The 24,009-nt window shown below is 44.3% G+C and overlaps 1 protein-coding gene across 1 annotated transcript in view; it reads left to right on the top strand.

Moving 5' to 3' along the window:
- Positions 1-24,009, top strand: part of LOC138963680 (uncharacterized) — a 43,414-nt gene that overhangs the window by 5,965 nt on the left and 13,440 nt on the right. Inside the window, exons 2-12 of the mRNA XM_070335528.1 lie at positions 9,458-9,682; positions 11,327-11,524; positions 12,708-12,878; positions 13,740-14,882; positions 17,181-18,070; positions 19,590-19,822; positions 20,467-20,588; positions 21,547-21,631; positions 22,878-23,003; positions 23,326-23,434; positions 23,833-23,927. Of these exons, the coding sequence (XP_070191629.1) occupies positions 9,458-9,682; positions 11,327-11,524; positions 12,708-12,878; positions 13,740-14,882; positions 17,181-18,070; positions 19,590-19,822; positions 20,467-20,588; positions 21,547-21,631; positions 22,878-23,003; positions 23,326-23,434; positions 23,833-23,927 (3,397 nt within the window). The remainder of the gene's footprint in view (positions 1-9,457; positions 9,683-11,326; positions 11,525-12,707; positions 12,879-13,739; positions 14,883-17,180; positions 18,071-19,589; positions 19,823-20,466; positions 20,589-21,546; positions 21,632-22,877; positions 23,004-23,325; positions 23,435-23,832; positions 23,928-24,009) is intronic.

Genomic DNA, 24,009 nt, shown 5'->3' with positions numbered 1-24,009 from the left:
TTTTTTTAACACTCAATGTGTCATCGTGAAGTGGGAAAGGAAAGGGGTTTTATGGCCCACAAGTGTCTGTTCTGCCGAAACAACATGCTGCAGCTGGTGCATGCTATCCCCAAGTCTTACAAGGAACTTAGTCGATAAATATCGACAGGGGGCCGACAAATGGTTTAAATGGGAAATGTGTGTATATGGGTGTGGGTTTGAAACAAACAAACAAACCAACCCATGTGAACCCCGGGCCGCAGGCCTTCGATGTAGTGATTGAAAAAAAAGGATGTTCTCAAATGGTTCAATTCTCATTTGGTCTGATTCTCAAATGGTACCGGTATACTCCCCCCCCCCCCCCCCCTGGCCGCAGGCCTAGGAGTAAAATTTTATAGACACTGACCTTCTTCCCAGGGGTCATTGACCCAGTTTTAGCTATGAGAGGTGGTTCGCCCAGAGGCTGTAGAGTATACTGGGGCGGTCTCTTTGATGTCTTGAGAGGAAACTTGGCCAGGGTAGTACATGCACCAGAACTGGTGGACACCAAGGACAAACATGAAATCGAAGCAGTTTGCTTTCAGAGGGAACGGTCGTCAGCAACTCAAACTTCTCTGTTTTCTTTTTTTTTTAAATCTGACTTTCTTTGTGGCCCCCTGACTCCGCCCCCCTCCCTCTGTAAGGACCCCCCTCCACAAGGACCGATTTTTGTCAACATTTTAAAGGTCGCTAGAGAGGGGTTCCACTGTATGACCTAACCGCTACTGGCTGACGGCCTCAATCTTCACGCGCAAAGACGAGATTAATAGGTGCTCGGTTTTGGTATTTTGAATTACATTACATTAAACCTTTGTTGGGTTTCATGGTCATGGCAACAGCCATAATAATATTACATGATGTATAATATCATATTTCAGCATATGTGAATTACATGTCATCATACTAAACTGTCATACATTTTTATTCCTACATTATTCTGATTGATCACAACCAAACCTACTATCATTGGACACATCCAAATGCAAGCGCCTGTTCTTGACAATTTAGATCAGTGCAATTTCCTGGGTCGGGCTTTGCCACAGACACTCACGGTTTGGCCTGTAGGTAAAATGTACAATGTATTTTCTGATTTGTGCACAAAAGCTTTTTTTCTTTTTTCTTTTTTTTAACATAACAATGTTTAATGTCACTGTATGTTTAAAAGACCATGGTCATATTTGTAAAAAAAATGTTAAATTAGAAAATAAATAACATTTTGGTTCATGATTTTTCCTACACCTGTGCTAAAAATAAGAAATAAAAATGTCGGGTATATAAGTCACTCAAATACAGCTAGGTATGAATGGCTCGGTTTGAGTTTGTTGCAGTTGACCCTGCACAAAGCGACATATCATGTTTTTGTTGAACAATTTTGACGTCACCCCTCCCATAGGGTGACGTATTTCACAACTTCCTGTGTTACACAAACTCTGTGATGACCAATTTTGACGTCACCCCTCCCATAGGGTGACGGATTTCACAACTTTCTACAGATGAACAATTTTGACGTCACCCCTCCCATAGGGTGACGGATGTCACAACTTCCTGTGTACACAAACTGATGACGTATTTCACAACAAAATGGCGCTGCCCATGGTCAACCTCGAAACTATCCGTATAGAATGGGGGCGTCCTCGCCCCCATAATGAGGGTTGTTGAAGTATTAGCAGAAGGCAAATGAAACGCTACAGTCGCGCCCACTGTTGCAAGGGACTTTTTCGACGTTTTCAAACTGCTGTAAAATACGAACATGATTAGGTACTTACAAAAAATACAGATTCGTGGAGGATATTTTTCTTGCTGTACGATTATGGCTTTTTTTTTTAATTCCTATTTATTAAATGTGTAATTCGGGGTAGGAGTGAAGTGAGTCGTGATCGCAGGAAAACGTGTCACTTTGACACGGCACAAATACCGCGCGCGTTTCTTTTTGGCTCCTACTTGTACGGTGAGCGTCAAGCGTATTCAAAAGAGTTGTGTCTCATTATTACATATTTTTTTGTCGTGTTTATTGCCATTTTTTACATTTAGTCAAGTTTTGACTAAATGTTTTAACATAGAGGGGGAATCGAGACGAGGGTCGTGGTGTATGTGTGTGTGTGTGTGTGTGTGTGTGTGTGTGTGTGTGTGTGTGTGTGTGTGTCTGTGTGTCTGTGTGTCTGTGTGTGTCTGTGCGTGTGTGTGTGTAGAGCGATTCAGACTAAACTACTGGACCGATCTTTATGAAATTTTACATGAGAGTTCCTGGGTAGGAAATCCCCAGACGTTTTTTTTCATTTTTTCGATAAATGTCTTTTATGACGTCATATCCGGCTCAGTTTTTGTAAAAGTTGAGGCAGCACTGTCACACCCTCATTTTTCAATCAAATTGATTGAAATTTTGGCCAAGCAATCTTCGACGAAGGCCGGACTTCGGTATTGCATTTGAGCATGGAGGCTTAAAAATTAATTAATGACTTTGGTCATTAAAAATCTGAAAATTGTAATTAAATTTATTTTGTTATAAAACGATCCAACATTACTTTTATTTTATTCTTCATCATGTTCTGATTCCAAAAACATATAAATATGTTATATTCGGATTAAAAACAAGCTCTGAAAATTAAAAATATAAAAATTATGATTAAAATTAAATGTCCGAAATCGTTTTAAAAACAATTTCATCTTATTTCTTGTCGGTTCCTGATTCCAAAAACATATAGATATGACGCTCAGAAAGTTAAAACGAAGAGAGGTACAGTAAAGCGTGCTATGCAGCACAGCGCAACCACTACCGCGCTGACAGGCTCGTCACTGTCACTGCCTTTTGCACTAGCGGCGGACTACGGTGATTGTGAAAAAATGCAGTGCGTTCAGTTTCATTCTGTGAGTTCCACAGCTTGACTAAATGTAGTAAATTCGCCTTACGCGACTTGTTTTTTAATTCATGTAACTCTAGGTTTTTTTTTGGAAATAAATATTGACTTGACTTGACTTGATTGTTCATGAAAGCATTCAGTAAAAATGGTTTAATCGAATGCCATTGTTTCATGTTGTTGTTGTTTTGGGTTATCGTCAAGCTGTTTTCATAGCGCCCCCGGTTTGTAATATCAAGTTCAGTTACCTTAAATTCAGTTCAACTGTTTTTACGGCAACATCAGGCCGCAAATGTTATCGTCCTGTTCGCGTCTACCGTCTGTCTGTCTGTCTGTTGTTCTGTCAGTCTGCCCCCGCCCCCGCCCCCGCCCCCGCCCCCCCCCCCTCTCTCTCTCTCTCTCTCTCTCTCTCTCTCTCTCTCTCTCTCTCTCTCTCTCTCTCTCTCTCTCTCTCTCTCTCTCTCTCTCTCTCTCTCTCTCTCTCTCCCTCTCACATAAATTTCTAAGTGCGCACTCTGCATTTGTCCGGCATCTTTATGCTGGTGAAACCGAAAACGTTAAGCAGAGAGACATAAGAACATTTAACGACCCTTGATTATTCTTTTATTTTTTTTATTTGTTATTGACAGACGACATCTTAACAAGCCTCATTTGCTTGTCCATACAAAATGCAACAGCCTGGCGCTGAAAGTGTCACAAAACTGATTCCGTGACGTTCGTGATGAAAGCCGCACAAAAGGGAACGAATCTTGCATGTCTTTGGGCACAAAGGAAGTGAACTCTGACTTTACCCACAGAGGGAATGAACCTGAAACAAGAGAGAGCAGCCTGTTTTTGGCAACCGGCGCTAAGAGAGGGAATCGAGTTCTTAAACATTTGAGGAGCACACGCACGCCTGCGCGCACAGAGAGAGAGAGAGAGAGAGAGAGAGAGAGAGAGAGAGAGAGAGAGAGAGAGAGAGAGAGAGAGAGAGAGAGAGAGAGAGAGTGTGTGTGTTAGAGAGAATGACAAAACTAGAGAGAGAGAGAGAATGTGTGAAAGAGTGAGAGTGTGTGTGGGAGAGAGAGAGAGTGTGTGAGAGAGAGAGAGAGAGAGAGAAAGAATGTGAGAGAGAGAAAGATAGACTGAAAGAGATACAGAGAGAGAGAGAGGGGGGGGGGAGAGAGAGATGAGAGAGAGAGCGAGATAGAGTGACAGAGAGAGAGAGAGAGGGGGATATATATATATATAGAGAGAGAGAGAGAGAGAGAGAGAGAGAGAGAGAGAGAGAGAGAGATGCGACGGGAATAGCACCCTACAGATCAATAGTTGCATGGCCTCGCATTTCTCCAGGTTTTACTTCTCTCACACCCACGACTCGGCCCAACCCCAGTCAACACCCTCATCCACCCCCCCCCCCTTTCCCCTCCCACCAAAAATCCCCGCCCCCACCTCGATCCTATTATCCCCCCTTGCCCTCCCACCAAAAATCCCCGCCCCCACCTCGATCCTATTATCCCCCCTTGCCCTCCCACCAAAAATCCCCGCCCCCACCTCGATCCTATTATCCCCCCTTGCCCTCCCACCAAACATCCCCATCCCCATCCCCACCTCGATCCTATTATCCCCCCTTGCCCTCCCACCAAAAATCCCCGCCCCCACCTCGATCCTATTATCCCCCCTTGCCCTCCCACCGAAAATCCCCGCCCCCACCTCGATCCTATTATCCCCCCTTGCCCTCCCACCAAAAACCCCCATCCCCACGTATTTCCTCTCTATTCTCACCTGCTGTGTGTGTGTCAGGCTCCTCTCCGTTATAGCTCGCCAAGTTGTCCGGCATTGTACAGCGGAACCCCCCTTTTCAGACACACACACCCCCCCATTTTAAGATTCCCTCCTTTTTAAGACCTTATTTTCTCAGACTTCCTGTTCTTAACCTCTGTGAAATTACCCCCGTTTTAAGACCCGATTTTCTCAGATTTTGGAGGGGGTTCCCCTGTACTCCCTCTTGTTAAGCAGGAGTGCAAAGGATATTGTTACCCCCCGCGGGTTAGGGGGAGTCCCATATTGGTTGGGACGAGAAAGAATTTGTTACCCCCCGCGGGTTAGGGGGAGTCCCATATTGGTTGGGACGAGAAAGAATTTGTTACCCCCCGCGGGTTAGGGGGAGTCCCATATTGGTTGGGACGAGAAAGAATTTGTTACCCCCCGCGGGTTAGGGGGAGTCCCATATTGGTTGGGACGAGAAAGAATTTGTTACCCCCCGCGGGTTAGGGGGAGTCCCATATTGGTTGGGACGAGAAAGAATTTGTTACCCCCCGCGGGTTAGGGGGAGTCCCATATTGGTTGGGACGAGAAAGAATTTGTTACCCCCCGCGGGTTAGGGGGAGTCCCATATTGGTTGGGACGAGAAAGAATTTGTTACCCCCCGCGGGTTAGGGGGAGTCCCATATTGGTTGGGACGAGAAAGAATTTGTTACCCCCCGCGGGTTAGGGGGAGTCCCATATTGGTTGGGACGAGAAAGAATTTGTTACCCCCCGCGGGTTAGGGGGAGTCCCATATTGGTTGGGACGAGAAAGAATTTACCCGATACTCCCCAGCATGTCGTAAGAGGCGACTAACGGATTCTGTTTCTCCTTTTACCCTTGTTAAGTGTTTCTTGTATAGAATATAGTCAATGTTTGTAAAGATTTTAGTCAAGCAGTATGTAAGAAATGTTAAGTCCTTTGTACTGGAAACTTGCATTCTCCCAGTAAGGTAATATATTGTACTACGTTGCAAGCCCCTGGAGCAAATTTTTGATTAGTGCTTTTGTGAACAAGAAACAATTGACAAGTGGCTCTATCCCATCTCCCCCCTTCCCCCGTCGCGATATAACATTCGTGGTTGAAAACGACGTAAAACACCAAAGAAAGAAAGAAAGGATATTGTTGAAGCCGTCTGTACCTCTTGTAACACTGCTTTTCTTGTAGGGTTTCAGTAGGGATAAGATAGGCATAAGGCAAAAAAAAAAAAGTTGTATGTTTCTGGTCACCCGACCCTACCTAGTTTTTTCCCGCCGACCCTAGACTTTTTGTTATTGCATTTGTAAAAAAAAAATTTTTTTTAAAAGCATCAAAACGAAAGTAACAGACGGCAGACGACACAAGGGGGATAACCCCGCATTCCTTTTGTCTCATTTGTTTTGTAATGTGTTGTCTTTCTCTTTGTATAGTAAGTCCAGTCTCTTTGCGTGACTGTATAGTTATTTTCTACCCTGACCAAACAAACAAAAAACAAAACAAAAAAAATCCCTACCTACCTACCCTATTTTTTGTAGCCATGTTACCAGAAACATACAACTTTTGGGGGGGGCCTAAGACATAAGATATAAAATCATTTATTGTCCATACAATTTAAACAATAGATGGAAACGTTCGGTTCATCTGCTCCTAAACAACCAAAGCAATTAATGACAACAACCAAAAACATTTAAAAAATATATAAAAAGTAGGGATTGCTGATTCTGATGTAATCAGCATGGCAGGGTTATCTCAGTAAACATTATTTTCTATTTAAAGGGAAAAGAGAACTCCTACACCCACTAACTGTGTTAGCGTCTTGATGTTACGGGGGTCCTCGGGATAAGGACTATAGGACTTGAGAACTGTTTATTCGGGAAGTCCCACCCACAATTACGTACAGGTCTAAATTGCTAGTTAATTCGATGGCCAACACATTGCAGTTTAATGAAGAAACTGCGTCAGTATGAAGATTAAATGTCGTATTTTTAATAAATAAAATTGTTTTTAGAACATTATGTATTTGTGATTAGTTAAAAAAAATTACAAAACTTCCGGGAATGACTCTGACAGCAGGTAATAGTATTGATGGTTTTGCAGTGTTATTTTAAAAACCCATAAAATATTCACATGACATTTTGCACAATGTTTTTAAACATAACTATCTGGATTTCTTGAATAGAAGACAATCAAGTTTTTTTTAAAGATTTAAATCTTTGCTTTTTTAACATTATAATCTCATACGGACACAATAATTTGTATATGCGTGCAAACATATGGGCTTAAGTACAGTGTATTTGCCTATGACAAAATCTAGATAATTTTCCCTTACAATGTTACATGTAAAATGAACAATCTTATTTAACTGTAATGTCTAGAGATAATAAACTGTGTCTGTGTTTGTGTGACAGCTGTGCTTTCATTTATCGTTGTTTTATTTTCTAGCCACGACTACATAATCTTGTGCCATAAAACCTAATTTTCTTAAAAACGCAACACTTTATCTTCATACGGACGAAGTGTTATGCCAAATAAAAATATATGTTGGTTTAGGCTAACCCGACCGACCCTATTTTTTCCCGCCGACACTAAAACTTTGTTTTTCATTTCTCAAAAAAACAGAATTGTTGGCACATTTTGCGAACCATATACCGAGACAGGGAATTAACCTCCTTTAAAATCGACTCAATTAAAAATTAAAAATAATTTTAAAAGCCGATCTACCGACCCTATCTTTTTTGGTCACGTTACCCTAAACCAACATTTTATCATAAAATTGCCATATGTTGAGCATTACATTAAATCGCAATTGAGGTACGTAATTGTTGGGTGGTACTTCCCCATTTTATTTTATTTTCTAGCTTTTTGCACAAAGATGTAATTTACATTGACTTAACTGCATTGTGAGAGTGTCAATGTACAGAACGCTCATGGTTAGTGTGTGTGTTAGTGTGTGTGTGTGTGTGTGTGTGTGTGTGTGTGTGTGTGTGTGTGTGTGTGTGTGTGTGCGTGCGTTTGTGTGTGTCTGTGTGTCTGTGTGTACATGCTTGCGTTTGTGTGAGTGTATGTGTGCGTGCGTACGTGCGTGTGTGAGTGTGTTTGTGCGCAGCGAACGCATGTATCTTCCGGTCAGCATGATCCGAACAGAACGAGGTTTCTTTGCATTTTCATGGATTTTTATATTTTTTGTCTTTTTGTTTCTTTACCTTTTTTCTTTTCTTTCTATTCTATGAATGGAGAGCCAGAGGAGAATCTCTCCCAAGAGTGCGTGTGTAGGGCACTGTGCTCCTATTTAAGCTGATTTCAGGGCCACAAAAATGTCGTGTCCTTGAAAAAGGCGATGCCCTTGTCGGCTTTGCTCTGGCTGTTCTTTTCTTTACAATTGGCGAGATTGGTTATTTAGGGTGTGGGTGCTCGGGGTCGGTGTTGCGGCAAAATCTTTAAAAGATTACTTGTTTGTTTTTCTCCTTACCTTACACGCTCTGCTTCTGACTCTGTCTTTGTCTCTGTCTCTCTCTCTCTCTCTCTCTCTCTCTCTCTCTCTCTCTCTCTCTCTCTCTCTCTCTCTCTCTCTCTCTCTCTCTCTCTCTCTCTCTGTCTCTCTCTGTCTCTCTCTCTCTGTCTCTCTCTCACTCTGTCTGTCTGTCTCTCTCTCTCTCTCTCTCTCTCTCTCTCTCTCTCTCTCTCTCTCTCTCTCTCTCTCTCTCTCATACACATTTCGTTCTCACTTAGCCTGAACATGTTTATATTGTTGATGCCTTATTTGTACCTTTTACACGTTTCAGTAGATAAATGTACCTAATTAATTTCATAACATGACTTATGTAACGATGCTACATTGCTATTACTTGCAACGTAGTTGCTTCATTGACTCCTCAGTTTCACGGATTTTTTCTTCCCTCGAAGTTTCACACGTTTGACAATAATATGTCATGTTCGTTTGTATGTATATTTTTGTTTGTTTGTTTAGTCTGTTAATCGTTTGCTTGTTTGTCGTTTGTTTTTATTACTTCTTTAATTGATATTCCAACATTTTTAAAACGTATTATCATTAGATTAAACCCTCCCATGGGCGAGGGCTGGATGCAAAAAAGCACCTGTTTGCTTATGCCATTACCCTCGTTAATAAAGAATTTGTCATTGTCTCTTTATTTCTCTCTCTCTTTCTCGCCCCCCGCCCCAAGCTCTCTCTCTCTCTGTCTCACTGCGTTGGATGGATCTAACATTCAAAACAAGCTCTACCAAGTCTGTTTTGCAAAACATCAACATCTTTGTGTCACCTTTGAGGGGGGAAGGGGGGTGGGGGCTGGAGAGGTGTTCGCGAGAACAAGAACTAGACGTTAAAAGTGGGATGTAAAAATTAAATTTCTTCTGACCATGACACGCTTTCAAACTGTGGGCTTGGAAAACGACCAAAAGGACATTTGCTATGCTTGTCTTCAGAATAATCACCATAAGAGGGAAACAATACACCAAGACAAAACTTTGTTTTAACCAAATAAACCAGAAGAGTGATGAACTTTCCAGAAACGGTCTAGTACGTTCTGAAGGAAGTCAGGTCACGTGTCTAATCTTGATCGTTCCAGAAGAGTGATGAATTTTTACAGAAAGGTTAGGTTTTCTTATCACATATACACACGCACACACAAACACACACACACACACACACACACACACACACACACACACACACACACACACACACACACACACACACACACAGTCAGACGTACAGCGATTGCTAAAACATTTTTCAAATGTGAGTAACAAAAAATCAAAGAAATCAACCAACATTAACCCTTCTTTCGCCTCACCTGTTTCAGTTCGCCAGCAAGCCGACAAAGGCAGAGAAGATCGAGCCCAAGAAGGAGGTGAAAAAGGAACTGCCCAAGAAAGAACCTAAACCTGCTGCGGTCAAGGATCACAAGGACAACAAAGAGAAGGACAATGTTGCCGTGTTGCCCGTGGCAACCACTGCTGTCACCACGGTAACAGCAACCTCGCCCAATGCCGTTACATCTGCTGGCAACGGCAAAGACGGAAAGAAGGTAGGTCTGGTGAATGTAGAATGGCGACGCGGAGAAACAAAGACGTCTAAATTACCCCGTGCAGATATCTCTCTGTTCTGTTTTAGGTGGAGAATATGACGCAAAAGTTGTTGTTGTTGTTGTTGTTGTTGTTGTTGTTGTTGTTGTTGTTGTTGTTGTTGTTGTTGTTGTTAACGTTGTTGTTAACGTTGTTGTTAACGTTGTTGTTGTTGTTTTGTCTGTCCATGGGCCAGATTGAGGTTATAATGGGTACGTTAAACTGTAAAAGGACGGGTGGCGGGTTTTTTTGCAATCAAAGGAGCACTACATGCTATGCTTATATAAGCGTGCCTTATAAGGAATATGCTTAAAAGCTGGTCTCCTTGTACTATAACAAAAATTGAAGTAGAACAAAAAGCGCGGACCAATAAAAAACAAATGTACACTGAGGACACAGCTGGTTTTAAAGACACACGATACCGATTAAAAACAAAACACTCGTCTCTTTGACCCTTTCTTTGGGAAGTGAAATCTCTAACATCAAAAACCAAAGTTCGAACGTGAATAATGGTGTAACGTAAAAATGTCACTTCTTCGGCATTTCTCCCGAGGAAGTGACAAAGAATATCGAGAACGAAGTTTGTCTCGGTGACTGACGGGCGCAGTGGCGTAGTGGATAAGACATCGGCCTACTAATCGGAAGGTCGTGAGTTTAAATCCCGGCCGCGGCCGCCTGGTGGGTTAAGGGTGGAGATTTGTCCGATTTCCCAGGTCAACTTATGTGCAGACCTGCTAGTGCCTTATCCCCCTTCGTGTGTACACGCAAGCTCAAGACCAAGTGCGCACGGAAAAGATCCTGTGATCCACGTAGGAGTCCAGTGGGTTATAGAAACACGAAAATACCCAGCATGCTTCCCCCGAAATCGGCGAATGCTGCCTGAATGGCGGGGTAACAACGGTCATACACGTAAAAATCAACTCGTGCAAAAACACGAGTGAACGTTGGAAATTCAGCCCATGAACACCCATCCTTTCCCCACAGCAGAGATAACACAGCAGTGCAACACAAGAACATCATGTATCGCAAGGTCACCGCCAGGCTGTGCATGTATCGCAAGGTCACCGCCAGGCTGTGCATGTATCGCAAGGTCACCGCCAGGCTGTGCATGTATCGCAAGGTCACCGCCAGGCTGTGCATGTATCGCAAGGTCACCGCCAGGCTGTGCATGTATCGCAAGGTCACCGCCAGGCTGTGCATGTATCGCAAGGTCACCGCCAGGCTGTGTATGTATCGCAAGGTCACCGCCAGGCTGTGCATGTATCGCAAGGTCACCGCCAGGCTGTGCATGTATCGCAAGGTCACCGCCAGGCTGTGCATGTATCGCAAGGTCACCGCCAGGCTGTGCATGTATCGCAAGGTCACCGCCAGGCTGTGCATGTATCGCAAGGTCACCGCCAGGCTGTGCATGTATCGCAAGGTCACCGCCAGGCTGTGCATGTATCGCAAGGTCACCGCCAGGCTGTGCATGTATCGCAAGGTCACCGCCAGGCTGTGCATGTATCGCAAGGTCACCGCCAGGCTGTGCATGTATCGCAAGGTCACCGCCAGGCTGTGTATGTATCCGTATCGTATATAATGATCGGTGTCTTTTTGTCACTTTGCAGGTGAGAAGGAAGCTGCCACCAATCCCAGTCGGTGAGGACCCCGTCCTTGCCCCCAAGACCAAAACCAAGCGGCCCAAGGCCCCCGCCCGTAAGCCTGACGCCGCCCCCCGCCAACCCTCCCCCTCCGTCCCGCCCCGCGGGGAGCTGACCCCCTCCCCCAACCAGCGAACTCACGCACAGCGTCAGCAACCGCCACAGGTAAGAATACGCAAGGATGGGAGAGATTGGAGATCTGATTGGAGGTTTGGTTGGAGGGGTAATGTGGGTAGTTTGTGAGTGCTTGGGCGGCCTGGGTTTATTTGAGTGTGTGAGTGTGTGTGTGTGTGTGTGTGTGTGTGTGTGTGTGTGTGTGTGTGTGTGTGTGTGTGTGTGTGTGTGTGTGTGTCTGTGTCTGTGTGTGTCTGTATCTGTGTCTGTGTGTCTGTGTGTGTGTGTGTGTGTGTGTGTGTCTGTGTGCCTGTGTCTGTGTGTCTGTGTGTGTGTGTATCTGTGTGTGTCTGTGTGTGTGTGTGTGTCTTTGAGAGAGAGAGACATAGAGAGAGAGCAGTATATCGATGAGCTTGTCACTATGACTGTCTCATCAATTTCGAAAATAGAAAGTTAAGTACGTATCACACGCTTACAATCTCAATGCAACAACAACAACAACAACAAAACACGAGAGAGAAAAAACAAGTCGCGTAAGGCGAAATTACTACATTTAGTCAAGCTGTCGAACTCACGGGATGAAACTGAACGCACTGTATTTTTTCACCAAGACAGTACAGCTTCGTCAATCCCCGCGTGAAGGAAATCGTTCACCTCCCACGTGCAAAACGTAGTGATATTGACACGCCAGATTAGCGCGGTAGCGTATTGTGCTAAGCAGGAAAGCTTGTTTTGAATACAACCTATCATATCTATATGTTTTTTGAATCAGGAAATGATAAAGAATAAGATGAAATCTTTTTTGGATCGATTTCTTAAATTTTGATCGTAAGACTAATTAATCTATTTTCGTTAATTGTGATCACATTTAAAGAGTAAACATGACATATGTATATATTTTTAGATTCAGAATGTGATGAAGAATACGATACAATCAATTTTAAATCTGTTTACACACACACACACACACACACACACACACACACACACACACACACACACACACACACACACACACACATACACCACGACCCTCGTCTCGATTCCCCCCTCTACGTTAAAACATTTAGTCAAAACTTGACTAAATGTAAAAAAATTCAACGACCAAACACAGAAATCATGTATGTTACATACGCGCACACAGTATCTCAGTTGATACTCTCATCACTCCCATTATAAAACACTTAGAACTTAGAACTAAGGCATGGAATGTTCATGCATGTGTCGTATACAGCAGCATCGCCAGCATGAGACTAGCCAGCCCCGTAAGCCATCTCCATCACCACAACATCAGCAGCAGATTCAGCAGCAGCAGCAGCAGCATCAACAACCGCACGTTCAGCATCACCATCAGCGGCATCAGCAACCACACCCAAGGCCAGCGCAACCTCTCAAAACGGGCGAGGTAGGTCGCGCGAATAGACGAATTTTGGAAATAACTCCGTCGGGTTTGTATGGGTTGTGAAAGAGTGAATAACTCTTTTTCCTCTGACAAATAACTTCACACGAGCTCCTGTCCACGTGTTTCCGACACACCCCTCGCTAGTGATTGGCCCTTCCAATGTTTGTCAGAGTAAAAAGCAAGGGTATTCACTCTTTCACAACCCATACAAACCCGACAGAGTTATTTTAGGAATTCGTCTATTCGGAGCTTGCTTTAGATCTGTTTTGGGTTAAGCTCAGGATAAACAGAGGGGGGAACTTAGTTCTTTCTTCATGCTCTCTGCTATTCATCTCCTTTCAGTTCGTAATCTTCGGTGGTGTACTTTCGAAGTACATAGCACATCATTCACAATAGGATTATTCCCCGGCAACAGATTCATGCGCATACGCGCATCTTTTGAAGTGCTTTTGAAAAAAACATTCTTTGTCGGTCTTCTCCTTTATACTCTCGTCTCTTTGTTCTTTTCAGATGCCATTGTTTATTGTTTGCTCTTGTTACGTTTAAATAGTGGCATTAGAGGTGATCGAACAAATGCACGTTATTTCTATAACGTTGCATTCCTTCTGCACATCATCCACATTGCCATAGCAACACTAGTTTATGCCAATAGACCATGGTCCCGCTTGCACTGAAATCTCGGCCATCTAACATAATTACCACCCTCACCATCATCATCATCATCATCATCATCATCATCATCATCATCATCATCATCATCATCATCATCATCATCATCTTCCCCGTGTTCCACCCACATTTCTTTGAGCAATGATACCATAGCATCATCATCATCACCCAAATATTGCCCCATGTTCCACCTAGATTCCTCTGAACGATGAAGATCTGGAGGTGGCCCAGATCAACACGGGCACCAAGGTTCCCCACCAACACCTGCCACCGTCACCACAGCCTCAACAACAACAAAAACCTCAACCTCAACCTCACCCGTCGCCGCAGCCAAAGCCGCAGGCACCGTCACAGCACGTTGCGCAGCGTAAGAAGCCGCTGTCGGACCTGATGAAGTCGAAGAGCGTGGAGAGTTCGGAGCCCGCCCGGGCCCGGGACAAGGGCAAGCCGGTGGAGAGCCACGTGGCCACACGGCACCCGCACCACCCGGCCCTGCATCGGGCGTCCTCCTTGGGGTCTAGCGTGGGAGGGTTGGGCCCGAAGAATGAGACGGACGAGATCATCGATGCCCTGATCGCCATCTACGGGATCCCCATCACGGAGGCCATGAAATCGCTGAAGAAGCGGCTGCAGGAGGAGCTGAGGCGGGTCACGCGGGACCGGAAGCGGAAGCTGGAAGAGCTGGAGGAGATCCGGGCCCTGCAGATGCAGATCGGGAACCTAAGACTAGAAGGGGACTCCTACCGCCTGGCGCGTCACGTTGCCGACAAGCGGACCCCCAGCTACGTCCAGGTGGACCCCAAGAAGTCCTTGACCCCGCGGTCCTCACCCCAGGTGACCCCGCGACGGCAGCGCCACAAGCGGCAATCCTCGGACCCAATGATTTCCAAGTTCTCGCCCATCAAGGAGGACAAGGACATCGAGGCGGACTTCCAGGCCAAGATGGAGCCCCTGGACGTCCGCGCTGGGGCCGGGATGACCCACATGTCTCGCTACTCCACCGACGACAGTTCTCAGTCCGGACTCAGCGACTCGGAAAGCACGCGTTCAGAACCAGTCACCTCCAGCGCCCGCTATCAGAAGAGCGCAGGGTCCAGAGACTACGTGAAGATGTACTACCCGGTGCGGGCGAGCTCCAGCGAACGCCTGCCGCCTGAACACAGCATGTTGCCTGTGGGGCCTGCGCCGCTGACCGGGAGTCGTTCGGAACAGCACCTGGCGAAAGGACAACGCTCGGGGAGGAGCTCGGGGAGGAACTCAGGAAGGAGCTCGGGCTCCAGGACGCCCACCTACTATTCGGATGACGAGGAGAAGAGTCGCGAGGAGAAGAAAGCGCAGGTAACGGAGGTGTTGTTCGCTGTGGAGCTTTGTGGTTCGCCTTCTACTGTAGAACAGTCGATGTTGCTTGTCTCACTCATCTTTGTGAAAAAAAGGATGTTTTACTGTGTTGTTTTGTGTGTTCCACCTTTTGTATCGTACGCGTGTTGATCTCACGCAAAAATTGGTGTTTTACATTGCTGATGTTTGCTGTCTTTATTTCTTGTACTGTAGAACAGTCGATGTTGTATTGTGCTGAGTTCACTCGTGTGAATGAAAAATGATGTTTTACACTGCTGAGTGTTGCTGTCTACCTTGTACTGCAGAATTTACGATGTTGCTTATACGAGTACAAATAGTCTACAGTACAGTACGTATCCTTATTAATTTTACATTTTTAAATAGTGAACGGCTTCGCTTAGAACTGTACCCACGGAATACGCGCTATATAAGCCTCCTATTGATTGATTGAACGGAACATCCGGCAAACATCCTAATCTGTTAGTAAAAAATGTTAGGTGTTTAAATATGTCATTAAATATGACCTTTCGACGTTTTTTTGTTTTTACATTTAAAGAAAAAGATTTAAACACTTTAAATTTAATGTATTAAATATGTAAATTTACGATGTTGATTATACGAGTATAAATAGTCTACAGTACAGTCAGTATCACTCATCTTTGTAAAAAAAATAAAAAAATAAAAAAAGGAATGTTTTACACGGCTGTTTTTGCAATCTTGCACTGTATAACAGTCATTTTTATTATAAACGATGTTTTATACTGCTGATTGTTATGGTCTACCTTGCACTGTAGAACAGTCGGTGTTGTATCTTGCTTATCTCACTCGAATCTGTGTGAGAGAAAAAAAGATATTTTGCGTTTCGAATAATGTTTTGCACCTTGAAGTGTATAAAATCATTTAAAAGAGTCGATGCTGTGCTGACCAAAGATTGAACTTATTTGATGTTGTGATTTATTTCTATACGGCTTCTTGGTCACATTAATTTTTGATCGCAAATGTTGTAGAACAGTCCGTGTTGTATTTTCTGCATGGAACAAGATGTTTGCGCTGCAGGGCTGTGGCACACGAAGCGAACGTGGGTGCCACCCAAGTGTGTGTGTGGGGGGGGGGGGGGGGGGGGAAGCGGAGCTAGCAACGGGGTCTGACTGGTTGAAATCACAACAAATCTCAATACCAACAAAGCAGACTCCGCGGCTAGCTCCCAACCGCATTTGCTTCGTGCATCTCAGCCCTTGACCATATTCAGCATTTGTTGTAGAACAATAGAGGTTGTATTATGTGCATTAAAATATATGCACTGCTTGCTTTCTTGCCTAGCTTGTATGTACAGTACAGTAGATGTTATTGTGTTGTGCACTGCGGACGACATGGTCCAGCTTGAATGTAAAACTGTTTTTTGTCATTGCTCAGCAGCGGCGGAAAGTGTTCTTATCGGTACATTTGTGTGTGTGTGTGTGTGTGTGTGTGTGTGTGCGTGCGTGTGTGTGTGTGTGTGTGTGTGTGTGTGTTTTCGTGCATACTTGCATATTTGTTTGCACGCGGGTGAGGTGTGTGCATGTGTGTATTGCTTGACTGTGTCTTTTTCAAACGTCGGTATACCTTTTTGTATTTTCGTGTTCCGTTCTACCGCATGTTGCTATTTTGTTTTGCGTTTGAAGTGAAGCCCGTTGAGTATTAACGTCTTAATAAAAGTCGTGAGCAATACAAAAGCACTGAGTTTACTTGGAACTTCTGTTTTTGTTGTAATGTCACGTACACCTTTAATGCACTTGTTTATATACCGTATGCATTTTAGTCCACATAATTGGTTTTATTTTTTCAAAGAAGATTTTACACGTCTCTAGAAATAACATAATTATGATATTTCCGTTGATAGGGAAATGATATTCTGATGGAGTGAATCCGTTTTCAAGTGTATTGCATGTTTTGTGCTCACTAAACTTTTCACATGTCAGAAACTGCCTATACAATAAAGTTAACAGAGAATTAGAAACACTCTCCTGAGGGCTTGAGCTGTCTATGGGTCTGTGGCACGTTTTCTGCGTATTCAGCTTTTCATCTGAAACACTCATCGTAAACATATCAAAAGCAGCACGCAAAGACACAACTGATATTCTAAGTTCAGGACCAATAATATTCCCAAAGACAGGTCCCAGCTCATATTCGGCCCCAGCCCTCATAACTGTCTCCCCTTTATTCAGGACGCTTTCTCGGCTGATTTTTTTCCCCTTTCTTCTAATAATTGTATCAAGTGTGAACTCTTTATCATTTTTTTTTCTCTTTTCTAATCCCTAGCTTCAGTATGAGATACAGAAGCGCAAGCAGCAACTGGAGGAGACGGCACGACTCAAGAAAGAATTGCTCAAACTGGCCCGCGCCCGCGAAGCCATCGCCCACAGTTATGATGACATTCCGCGCCAGTACGCCACGCCGGGAGTGCCCGTACACGCGGGCAGTGCTGGAAATCTCTCCCTGTCTCCGCGGCCCGTCCCACGTGGTATCATCCGACCAATCGATGACGACATGAGGCTGGCGGAACTGGAACGTGAGCGGGAGCGTTTGGAGCGCGCGTGCCTTGAACGTGATGATCTCGATCAAATCTACGATGTGCTGCCGGCGCGTGTCGGCAGAGGGCCTGTGCCGGTATCCGGAGGAGGAAGGGCAGCAGCAGTGGTCAGCGGAGGAGGAGGAGGAGGAGGAGGCAGGGAAGGGGGAGTACACGTGCCTCCAGAAAGAACTGTCATAGAGAGAGGGACCAGTGGGGACAGAGAGAGGGCGCTGACAGACAGAGAACGAGCGCTAGTGGAGAGAGCAGAAAGAGGAGAAAGAGTATCGGAGAGAGGTGGAGGAGGAGGTGGTGGTGGAGGTTCTCTCCCTTACCCCACACGGTCAAACTTCAGCTCCACGGAGTACCTGGCCCACAAGCAGGAGATCCACAGAAGACACCGCGTAGACGAGCCTCTCTACGTCAACACTTCCACCGCCGCTGGCTGGGTCTACGGCGACAGGGATCCCGCCCCCGGGGGGCATCACGGAGACCCGGGGGCGCTGACCCCCCAGCCCCCGATCAGCAAGAGGATCGATTCGCTGCCCTCTGTGCAGGGGCCGGCCTGTATGACAGCTCGTGAGGCACGTGACGCCCGTCTTTCCGCCAGTGTTACGCTGCCAGAAATCTACGCCAATAGGTGAGCTAAACCAATTTCCTTGTGTGTATAAAAGAGCGGTTTTCTTCTTTGCTGATGAGAGCTGAACGAGTTTTCCGTATACAGAAGGGTAATTTTCTTCTTTACCGATTTGAGCTTAACGAATATCCCTTGTGAACAAAATATGTTATTTTCTTCTTTACTGATTTGAGCTAAACGAATATTTCTTGTGTATACAAAAGGGCAGGGTGTGTTTTTCTCTCCAAATACTTAAGTGAGCTGAACGAATATTCCTGTGTGCAGAAAAGGTCGGGTTTCTTCTTCATTGATGTGAGTTACTAAGGCTAGCTGAATGAATTTTCCTTGTGTATAAAAGAGCAGATTTCATCTTGCTGATCTTCTGTGGATAGTTTTTCTGTGATGTGTGTCCTGTTTGACAGCGTTTGCTTCGTGCGCGGATTTATTTTATTTTGGTTTCTGTGGTTGATCGTGAAGGCCTTGCCTGTGCGTGTGGTGACAGTTTTCATGCAGACATTATGGAGAAGGACTTTCTTCAGTTTGTTCTGATAAGCGACTATTGGCTTTATTTCATTGTTTTCGAGTTGGACTTCAGTTTCAAAACTGGTCTGTGGAAGTAACTTTGTACGGGTGATTGAATGATTCCACCAAAAGTCCGTCTGGTGTTCTGTTATGGATTCACTGCATAATACAGCCCTGAATTTGGCGACTAGTTGACTCGTCATGGTGAGTAAAAACAATGAACTGGCGAGTAAAAAGTAAAACTCGCCAAATGCGAGTAAAGACACAACCACTCAACCTGCCACCAGGGCTGTGTCACCCACGCGCTACATCTGTAGGAGGTGTGAAGTGCCTGCCACTGACCCAAATCAAAGACTAGTGCAGCATAATGTGAGACTTTCAGGGCTGCATAACCGCATTTTCAAAGTGCAGCTTATGCAAATTGGATGCTTACAATAATTCCAGGCTAGTTTGCTGCTAACGCCACCAACAGGACTTTAAAGTGCCTGAAATGGAAAACTAACTCAGAGATTGATGTTCGCTGTAGGGAAAGTCGATTGTTCCTTCTTCACCCTGACAGCATCATCTGCGCTTGTAGATTTTTTTTGTCAGCGGCAATGGACTGGCCTAGTTTCACACTTCCAAGTATCGATTGCTGTGTGTGTTTTGAACTCTTGAACAACTGTTGCAAGCATGTGCGATTTACAGCTCATGAATAATTATCAATACACAAGACAAACAGCGGAGGTGGGGGTAGGGGGGGGGGGGAGGCGGAGGGGGTCTCACATATGGCGTTGGAGGTCACTAGTCTTCTTTCAAAACTCTCAATATTCGCTTGATGCTGATAATGAAGATTGTGACGACATTGACGACGATGATGATGATGATGATGATGATGATAATATTGATGATGATGATGATGATGATGATGATGATGATGATGACGTCGACGATAACATTTACGACGACGATGAGGAGGAGGACGACGACGATGACAACGACGTGCTAGTCTCATCTTTTTCAATTATTTTCAATGTTTCAGATGCGATCTAGATTTTCGCCCCCCTCACCCAGTGCAAGCCAGCCTGAGTGGCAACAATACTTACGTCAACAACAGCATCTCTGACACCGACGGTAGCCCTACAAGTGTCAGTGACGTCACGCCCTCTATGCCCTTGCTGGATGACGTCAAAGACAAATCGCGCAAAATCATACACAACATCGGGAGCGGTTCCCGGCCTGTGTCCGCTGAGTTCAACATCGGCGACGTAGAAGGTGGGTGGGGTGGTTTTGGATTTGAAGTATTAATCTTCCTGGTGAAGACGAATAGGTTTGCGAGAAAGATATGGTTTTTTGGGGGGGCTTCATATTAATAATAAAATAATAAAGTGTATTTATATTGCGCCTATCCCTTACAAAAAAACTAAAATATTTGGCTCTAAGCGCATTACAACATGTGTAGGGACTTGGTACAATCAAGTCTGACAAATACAATAACTCAATAATTATACAGTCGGTCTCTTAGGTAAAACTGGGAAAGCAGCTTCGACATTTGAACACTGCTACTAGAAGATCCTCTAACAATGCATACTGCTTTACAATATGCATTTATGTATAAATATAGTTAAAGAACATTGAGTTAATAGGAATTAGAAAAGGTTCTTATAATAAAACTATCTGGCGAACGACGAAGAAGAAGAAGAATAAAACTATCAATGTCGATGTGTAACAAGTCATTCAACGTATAAATGGCCAAAGATGCTTTCAATATCTCTGTCTCCGTCTCTGTCTCTCTCTCTCTCTCTCTCTCTCTCTCTCTCTCTCTCTCTCTCTCTCTCTCTCTCTCTCTCTCTCTCTCTCTCTCTCTCTCCTAAAAGATTTGAATACTGGAACATGTTTTCCCCGTGTTTGACGTGCAGACCTGATGAACGGGATGTACCGGGTGGAGAGTGACAACAGCGTGGATGCAGACGAACCCATCATGAAACACATGACGGAGGGCGGTGTCACCATCCTCAAACAGATCGAACGAAAGAGGAGGGTGAGTTTGACAGGCGTGTACGAATAAACAAAGATAAGATAAGAGTTTTTGTTTTATTTACGAGGGCAGGGCCGGACCAAATGAGTTGTAAGGGGGGGGGGGGTTCCTCCTTTTTTTGGGGGAAAAATCAGCGGAGTGGCGAAGCGAAGTTTGCAGGCGAAGTTTGCAGGCGCGCGAAGTTTGCAGGCGCGCGAACTAGGGGGGTCCGGGGGCATGCTCCCCCGGAAAATTTTTGAAAAACGGTTAAAAAATGTGCAATCTGGTGCATTCTGGGCCTTGTTTTGAGGGTTAAGAGCAGCATTGTTTTGGTGCTAAAACTAGTAAAAGTCAAAGCAAGGTACATGCTTTTTCCAGGGGTGGGGTTCCGGAACCCCTGGAACCCCCCCCTGGGTCCGGCCCTGGGGGGTAATGAAATAAGCAGCACATGCTTGTTTACAAGCAGCCCTCGCTCATGAGGGCAACATGCAAGAACAATACAGACACCCCCAACAAATATTTCGGTAACAATGAACGTAATTATTTATAAATCACCATCATTTTGCTTGACAATCCTGATATACATGAGTGTACATGAGTGGGCTGTGTGGTGGGTTTTGTTTCACTCGAGGATGTTAAAGTTTGCCGGAGAGGCCGAGAAACTTATTTTTTGCTTTGTGAATGGATATTTTCTTACTATAATCGTTCATGTTGTTGATTATAAATAACCTGACACAATGGAATCCGCTTATTTTGGCATTCTAAGGAAAGATGTCAGAGTGTTGCCAAAAAAACTATCTAAAATTAGAGAACGCATTGAGAATGTCACACGTGTACGCATGTCCGTATAACTAGATTCACAATAAGTAAATTCGAATTCACACCGCAATTTATCAGATTTTAAGTTGAACATACAGTGTAAGATTTTTGCAACAGAGATGTGTTTAGCAATGTGCATTGATGTGATTATTGTCTGCTGCAGCCTCCGCCCCCAGAGCCAATGCGTTACAATTTTCCTGTCAAGCGGATACTTGTTACGCGAGATCCTAAAGACCGTTCAGTGGCAGGCAAGTGTATTCCTCTAAACGTATTGATTGTGTTTGTCTAGCCGTCTGTCTGTCTGTCTTTTCATCCGTCTGTGTTCTTTTGTCTGTGATCCTGTGTATTCCGCTGTCTGTCTGTCTTTCCGTTCATTATATTTAGTCAAGTTTTGACTAAATATTTTAACGTAGAGGGGGGAATCGAGACGAGGGTCGTGGTGTATGTGTGTGTGTGTGTGTGTCTGTGTGTGTGTGTAGAGCGATTCAGACTAAACTACTGGACCGATCTTTATGAAATTTGACATGAGAGTTCCTGGGTATGAAATCCCCGAACGTTTTTTTCATTTTTTTGATAAATGTCTTTGATGACGTCATATCCGGCTTTTCGTGAAAGTTGAGGCGGCACTGTCACGCCCTCATTTTTCAACCAAATTGGTTGAAATTTTGGTCAAGTAATCTTCGACGAAGCCCGGGGTTCGGTATTGCATTTCAGCGTGGTGGCTTAAAAAATAATTAATGACTTTGGTCATTAAAAATCGGAAAATTTTAAAAAAAAAAAATTTTATAAAACGATCCAAATTTACGTTTATTTTATTCTCCATCATTTGCTGATTCCAAAAACATATAAATATGTTATATTCGAATTAAAAACAAGCTCTGAAAATTAAATATATAAAAATTATTATCAAAATTAAATTGTCCAAATCAATTTAAAAACACTTTCATCTTATTCCTTGTCGGTTCCTGATTCCAAAAACATATAGATATGATATGTTTGGATTAAAAACACGCTCAGAAAGTTAAAACAAAGAGAGGTACAGAAAAGCGTGCTATCCTTCTTGGCGCAACTACTACCCCGCTCTTCTTGTCAATTTCACTGCCTTTGCCATGAGCGGTGGCCTGACGATGCTACGAGTAAAATGGCATTGCGTTCAGTTTCATTCTGTGAGTTCGACAGCTACTTGACTAAATATTGTATTTTCGCCTTACGCGACTTGTTTGTTAATTTGCTGTCTGTATTTCTGTGGTGTTGTATTTTCTCTCGGTACCCGATCAAATGTAACATACTTTCTGTAAATGTGCAACTTAAAATTTGCAAGTGTAAACGTTTCAAGGCAACCAGTTAGGAACAAATATCGTAGGTAAGAAAGCGATACCTGATGAAGTTTAGTGTTCGTTTTTGTTTCAATGCAACGGCATACACATGAATATCGTCGGTAAGAAAGCGATGATACCCGGTCAAGTTTACTATAGTTTTTGTTTCTGATTCCAGGCAACGGCATAGGAATGAAGATCGTGGGTGGCAAGGAGATACCCGGAACATCAGAAACGGGTGCCTTTGTCACAGCCATCTACCCGGGTCTTATAGCCGACCAGCTGCACGGAGAACTGGAAGTTGGTACGTTCGTGTGTGTTAGTATTGGGAGGGGGTGGGGTTGTGTGAATGTGTGCGTGCGTATGTGTGTGTGTCATGTCAGTGTGTGTGTCTGTGTTTGTATGTGTGTGTCTGTGTGTGCATGCGTGTGGGTGTGTGTGTGTATTTGTGTTGTTGTTCTTGTTCTTGATGCTGTTGTTTTTGTTCAGTAAGGTTGTCAAAGTTGAAGTTGTGTACTTTCCCATCGTGTTTTGTAAAAGTGTGAACTTAAAGTGTTCCTTTTCACATTTTGTTTCGATCATGTTTAGTGTGTAAATTATATTTTGCTATTTGTTCCGATGTCCAGGTGACCAGGTGCTGGAGTGGAACGGCGTGAAGCTGACCGGAAAGACGTACGAAGATGTCCAGCAGATCATCAACCAGACCAACGGCGAGATCGAGCTCGTTGTCAGGGCGTAAGTACACCCAGAAAAACATGTATTGAAACATTCTGTTGAAGGTTTGATTGCTCAGTATAAAATTGAAGATGCGCCTGTTTATTTTTATTTTTATTTTTATTGTTTTACATTGTACTTCATTTTGTTCCAATTTTTTTCTCCCTTTTTCTCTTGGTTTTTTTTCTTCTATTTTACACGTAGTTGAACTTTTAGCAGTGTCCTAAATGTCCAATCTGTTGGGAGGGCCGGGGGTGGGGGGGGGTGGGGGGGGGGGGGGGGGGGGGGGTGGGGGGTGGGGGTGTCGGTGGGTGGGGGGTTGCACATTTATTGTTGTGTTTTTGTAGATACAAGGACAACAACAATTCCAGATCTTGCGCGGGTATGTTCAACTTCTCAACTTCTGTTTGATATTTCAGCAACAACCCCAGCAGTACCTCAGACGCCACCGGTGCCAAGAAAGGTGATAGCTGTCACTCGTCCTATGACAATCTCCCTGGCTACGATGACGTGGGTGGGTGACGTAACGTTTTCAATGAATGAATGTCTAAGTGAATGAATGGATGAAGGAATAATATATGAATGAACTAATGCTT

Source organism: Littorina saxatilis, linkage group LG4 (assembly GCF_037325665.1).
Source record: "Littorina saxatilis isolate snail1 linkage group LG4, US_GU_Lsax_2.0, whole genome shotgun sequence".
Taxonomy (NCBI): domain Eukaryota; kingdom Metazoa; phylum Mollusca; class Gastropoda; order Littorinimorpha; family Littorinidae; genus Littorina; species Littorina saxatilis.
This window is presented reverse-complemented; position numbering and strand designations above follow the sequence as displayed.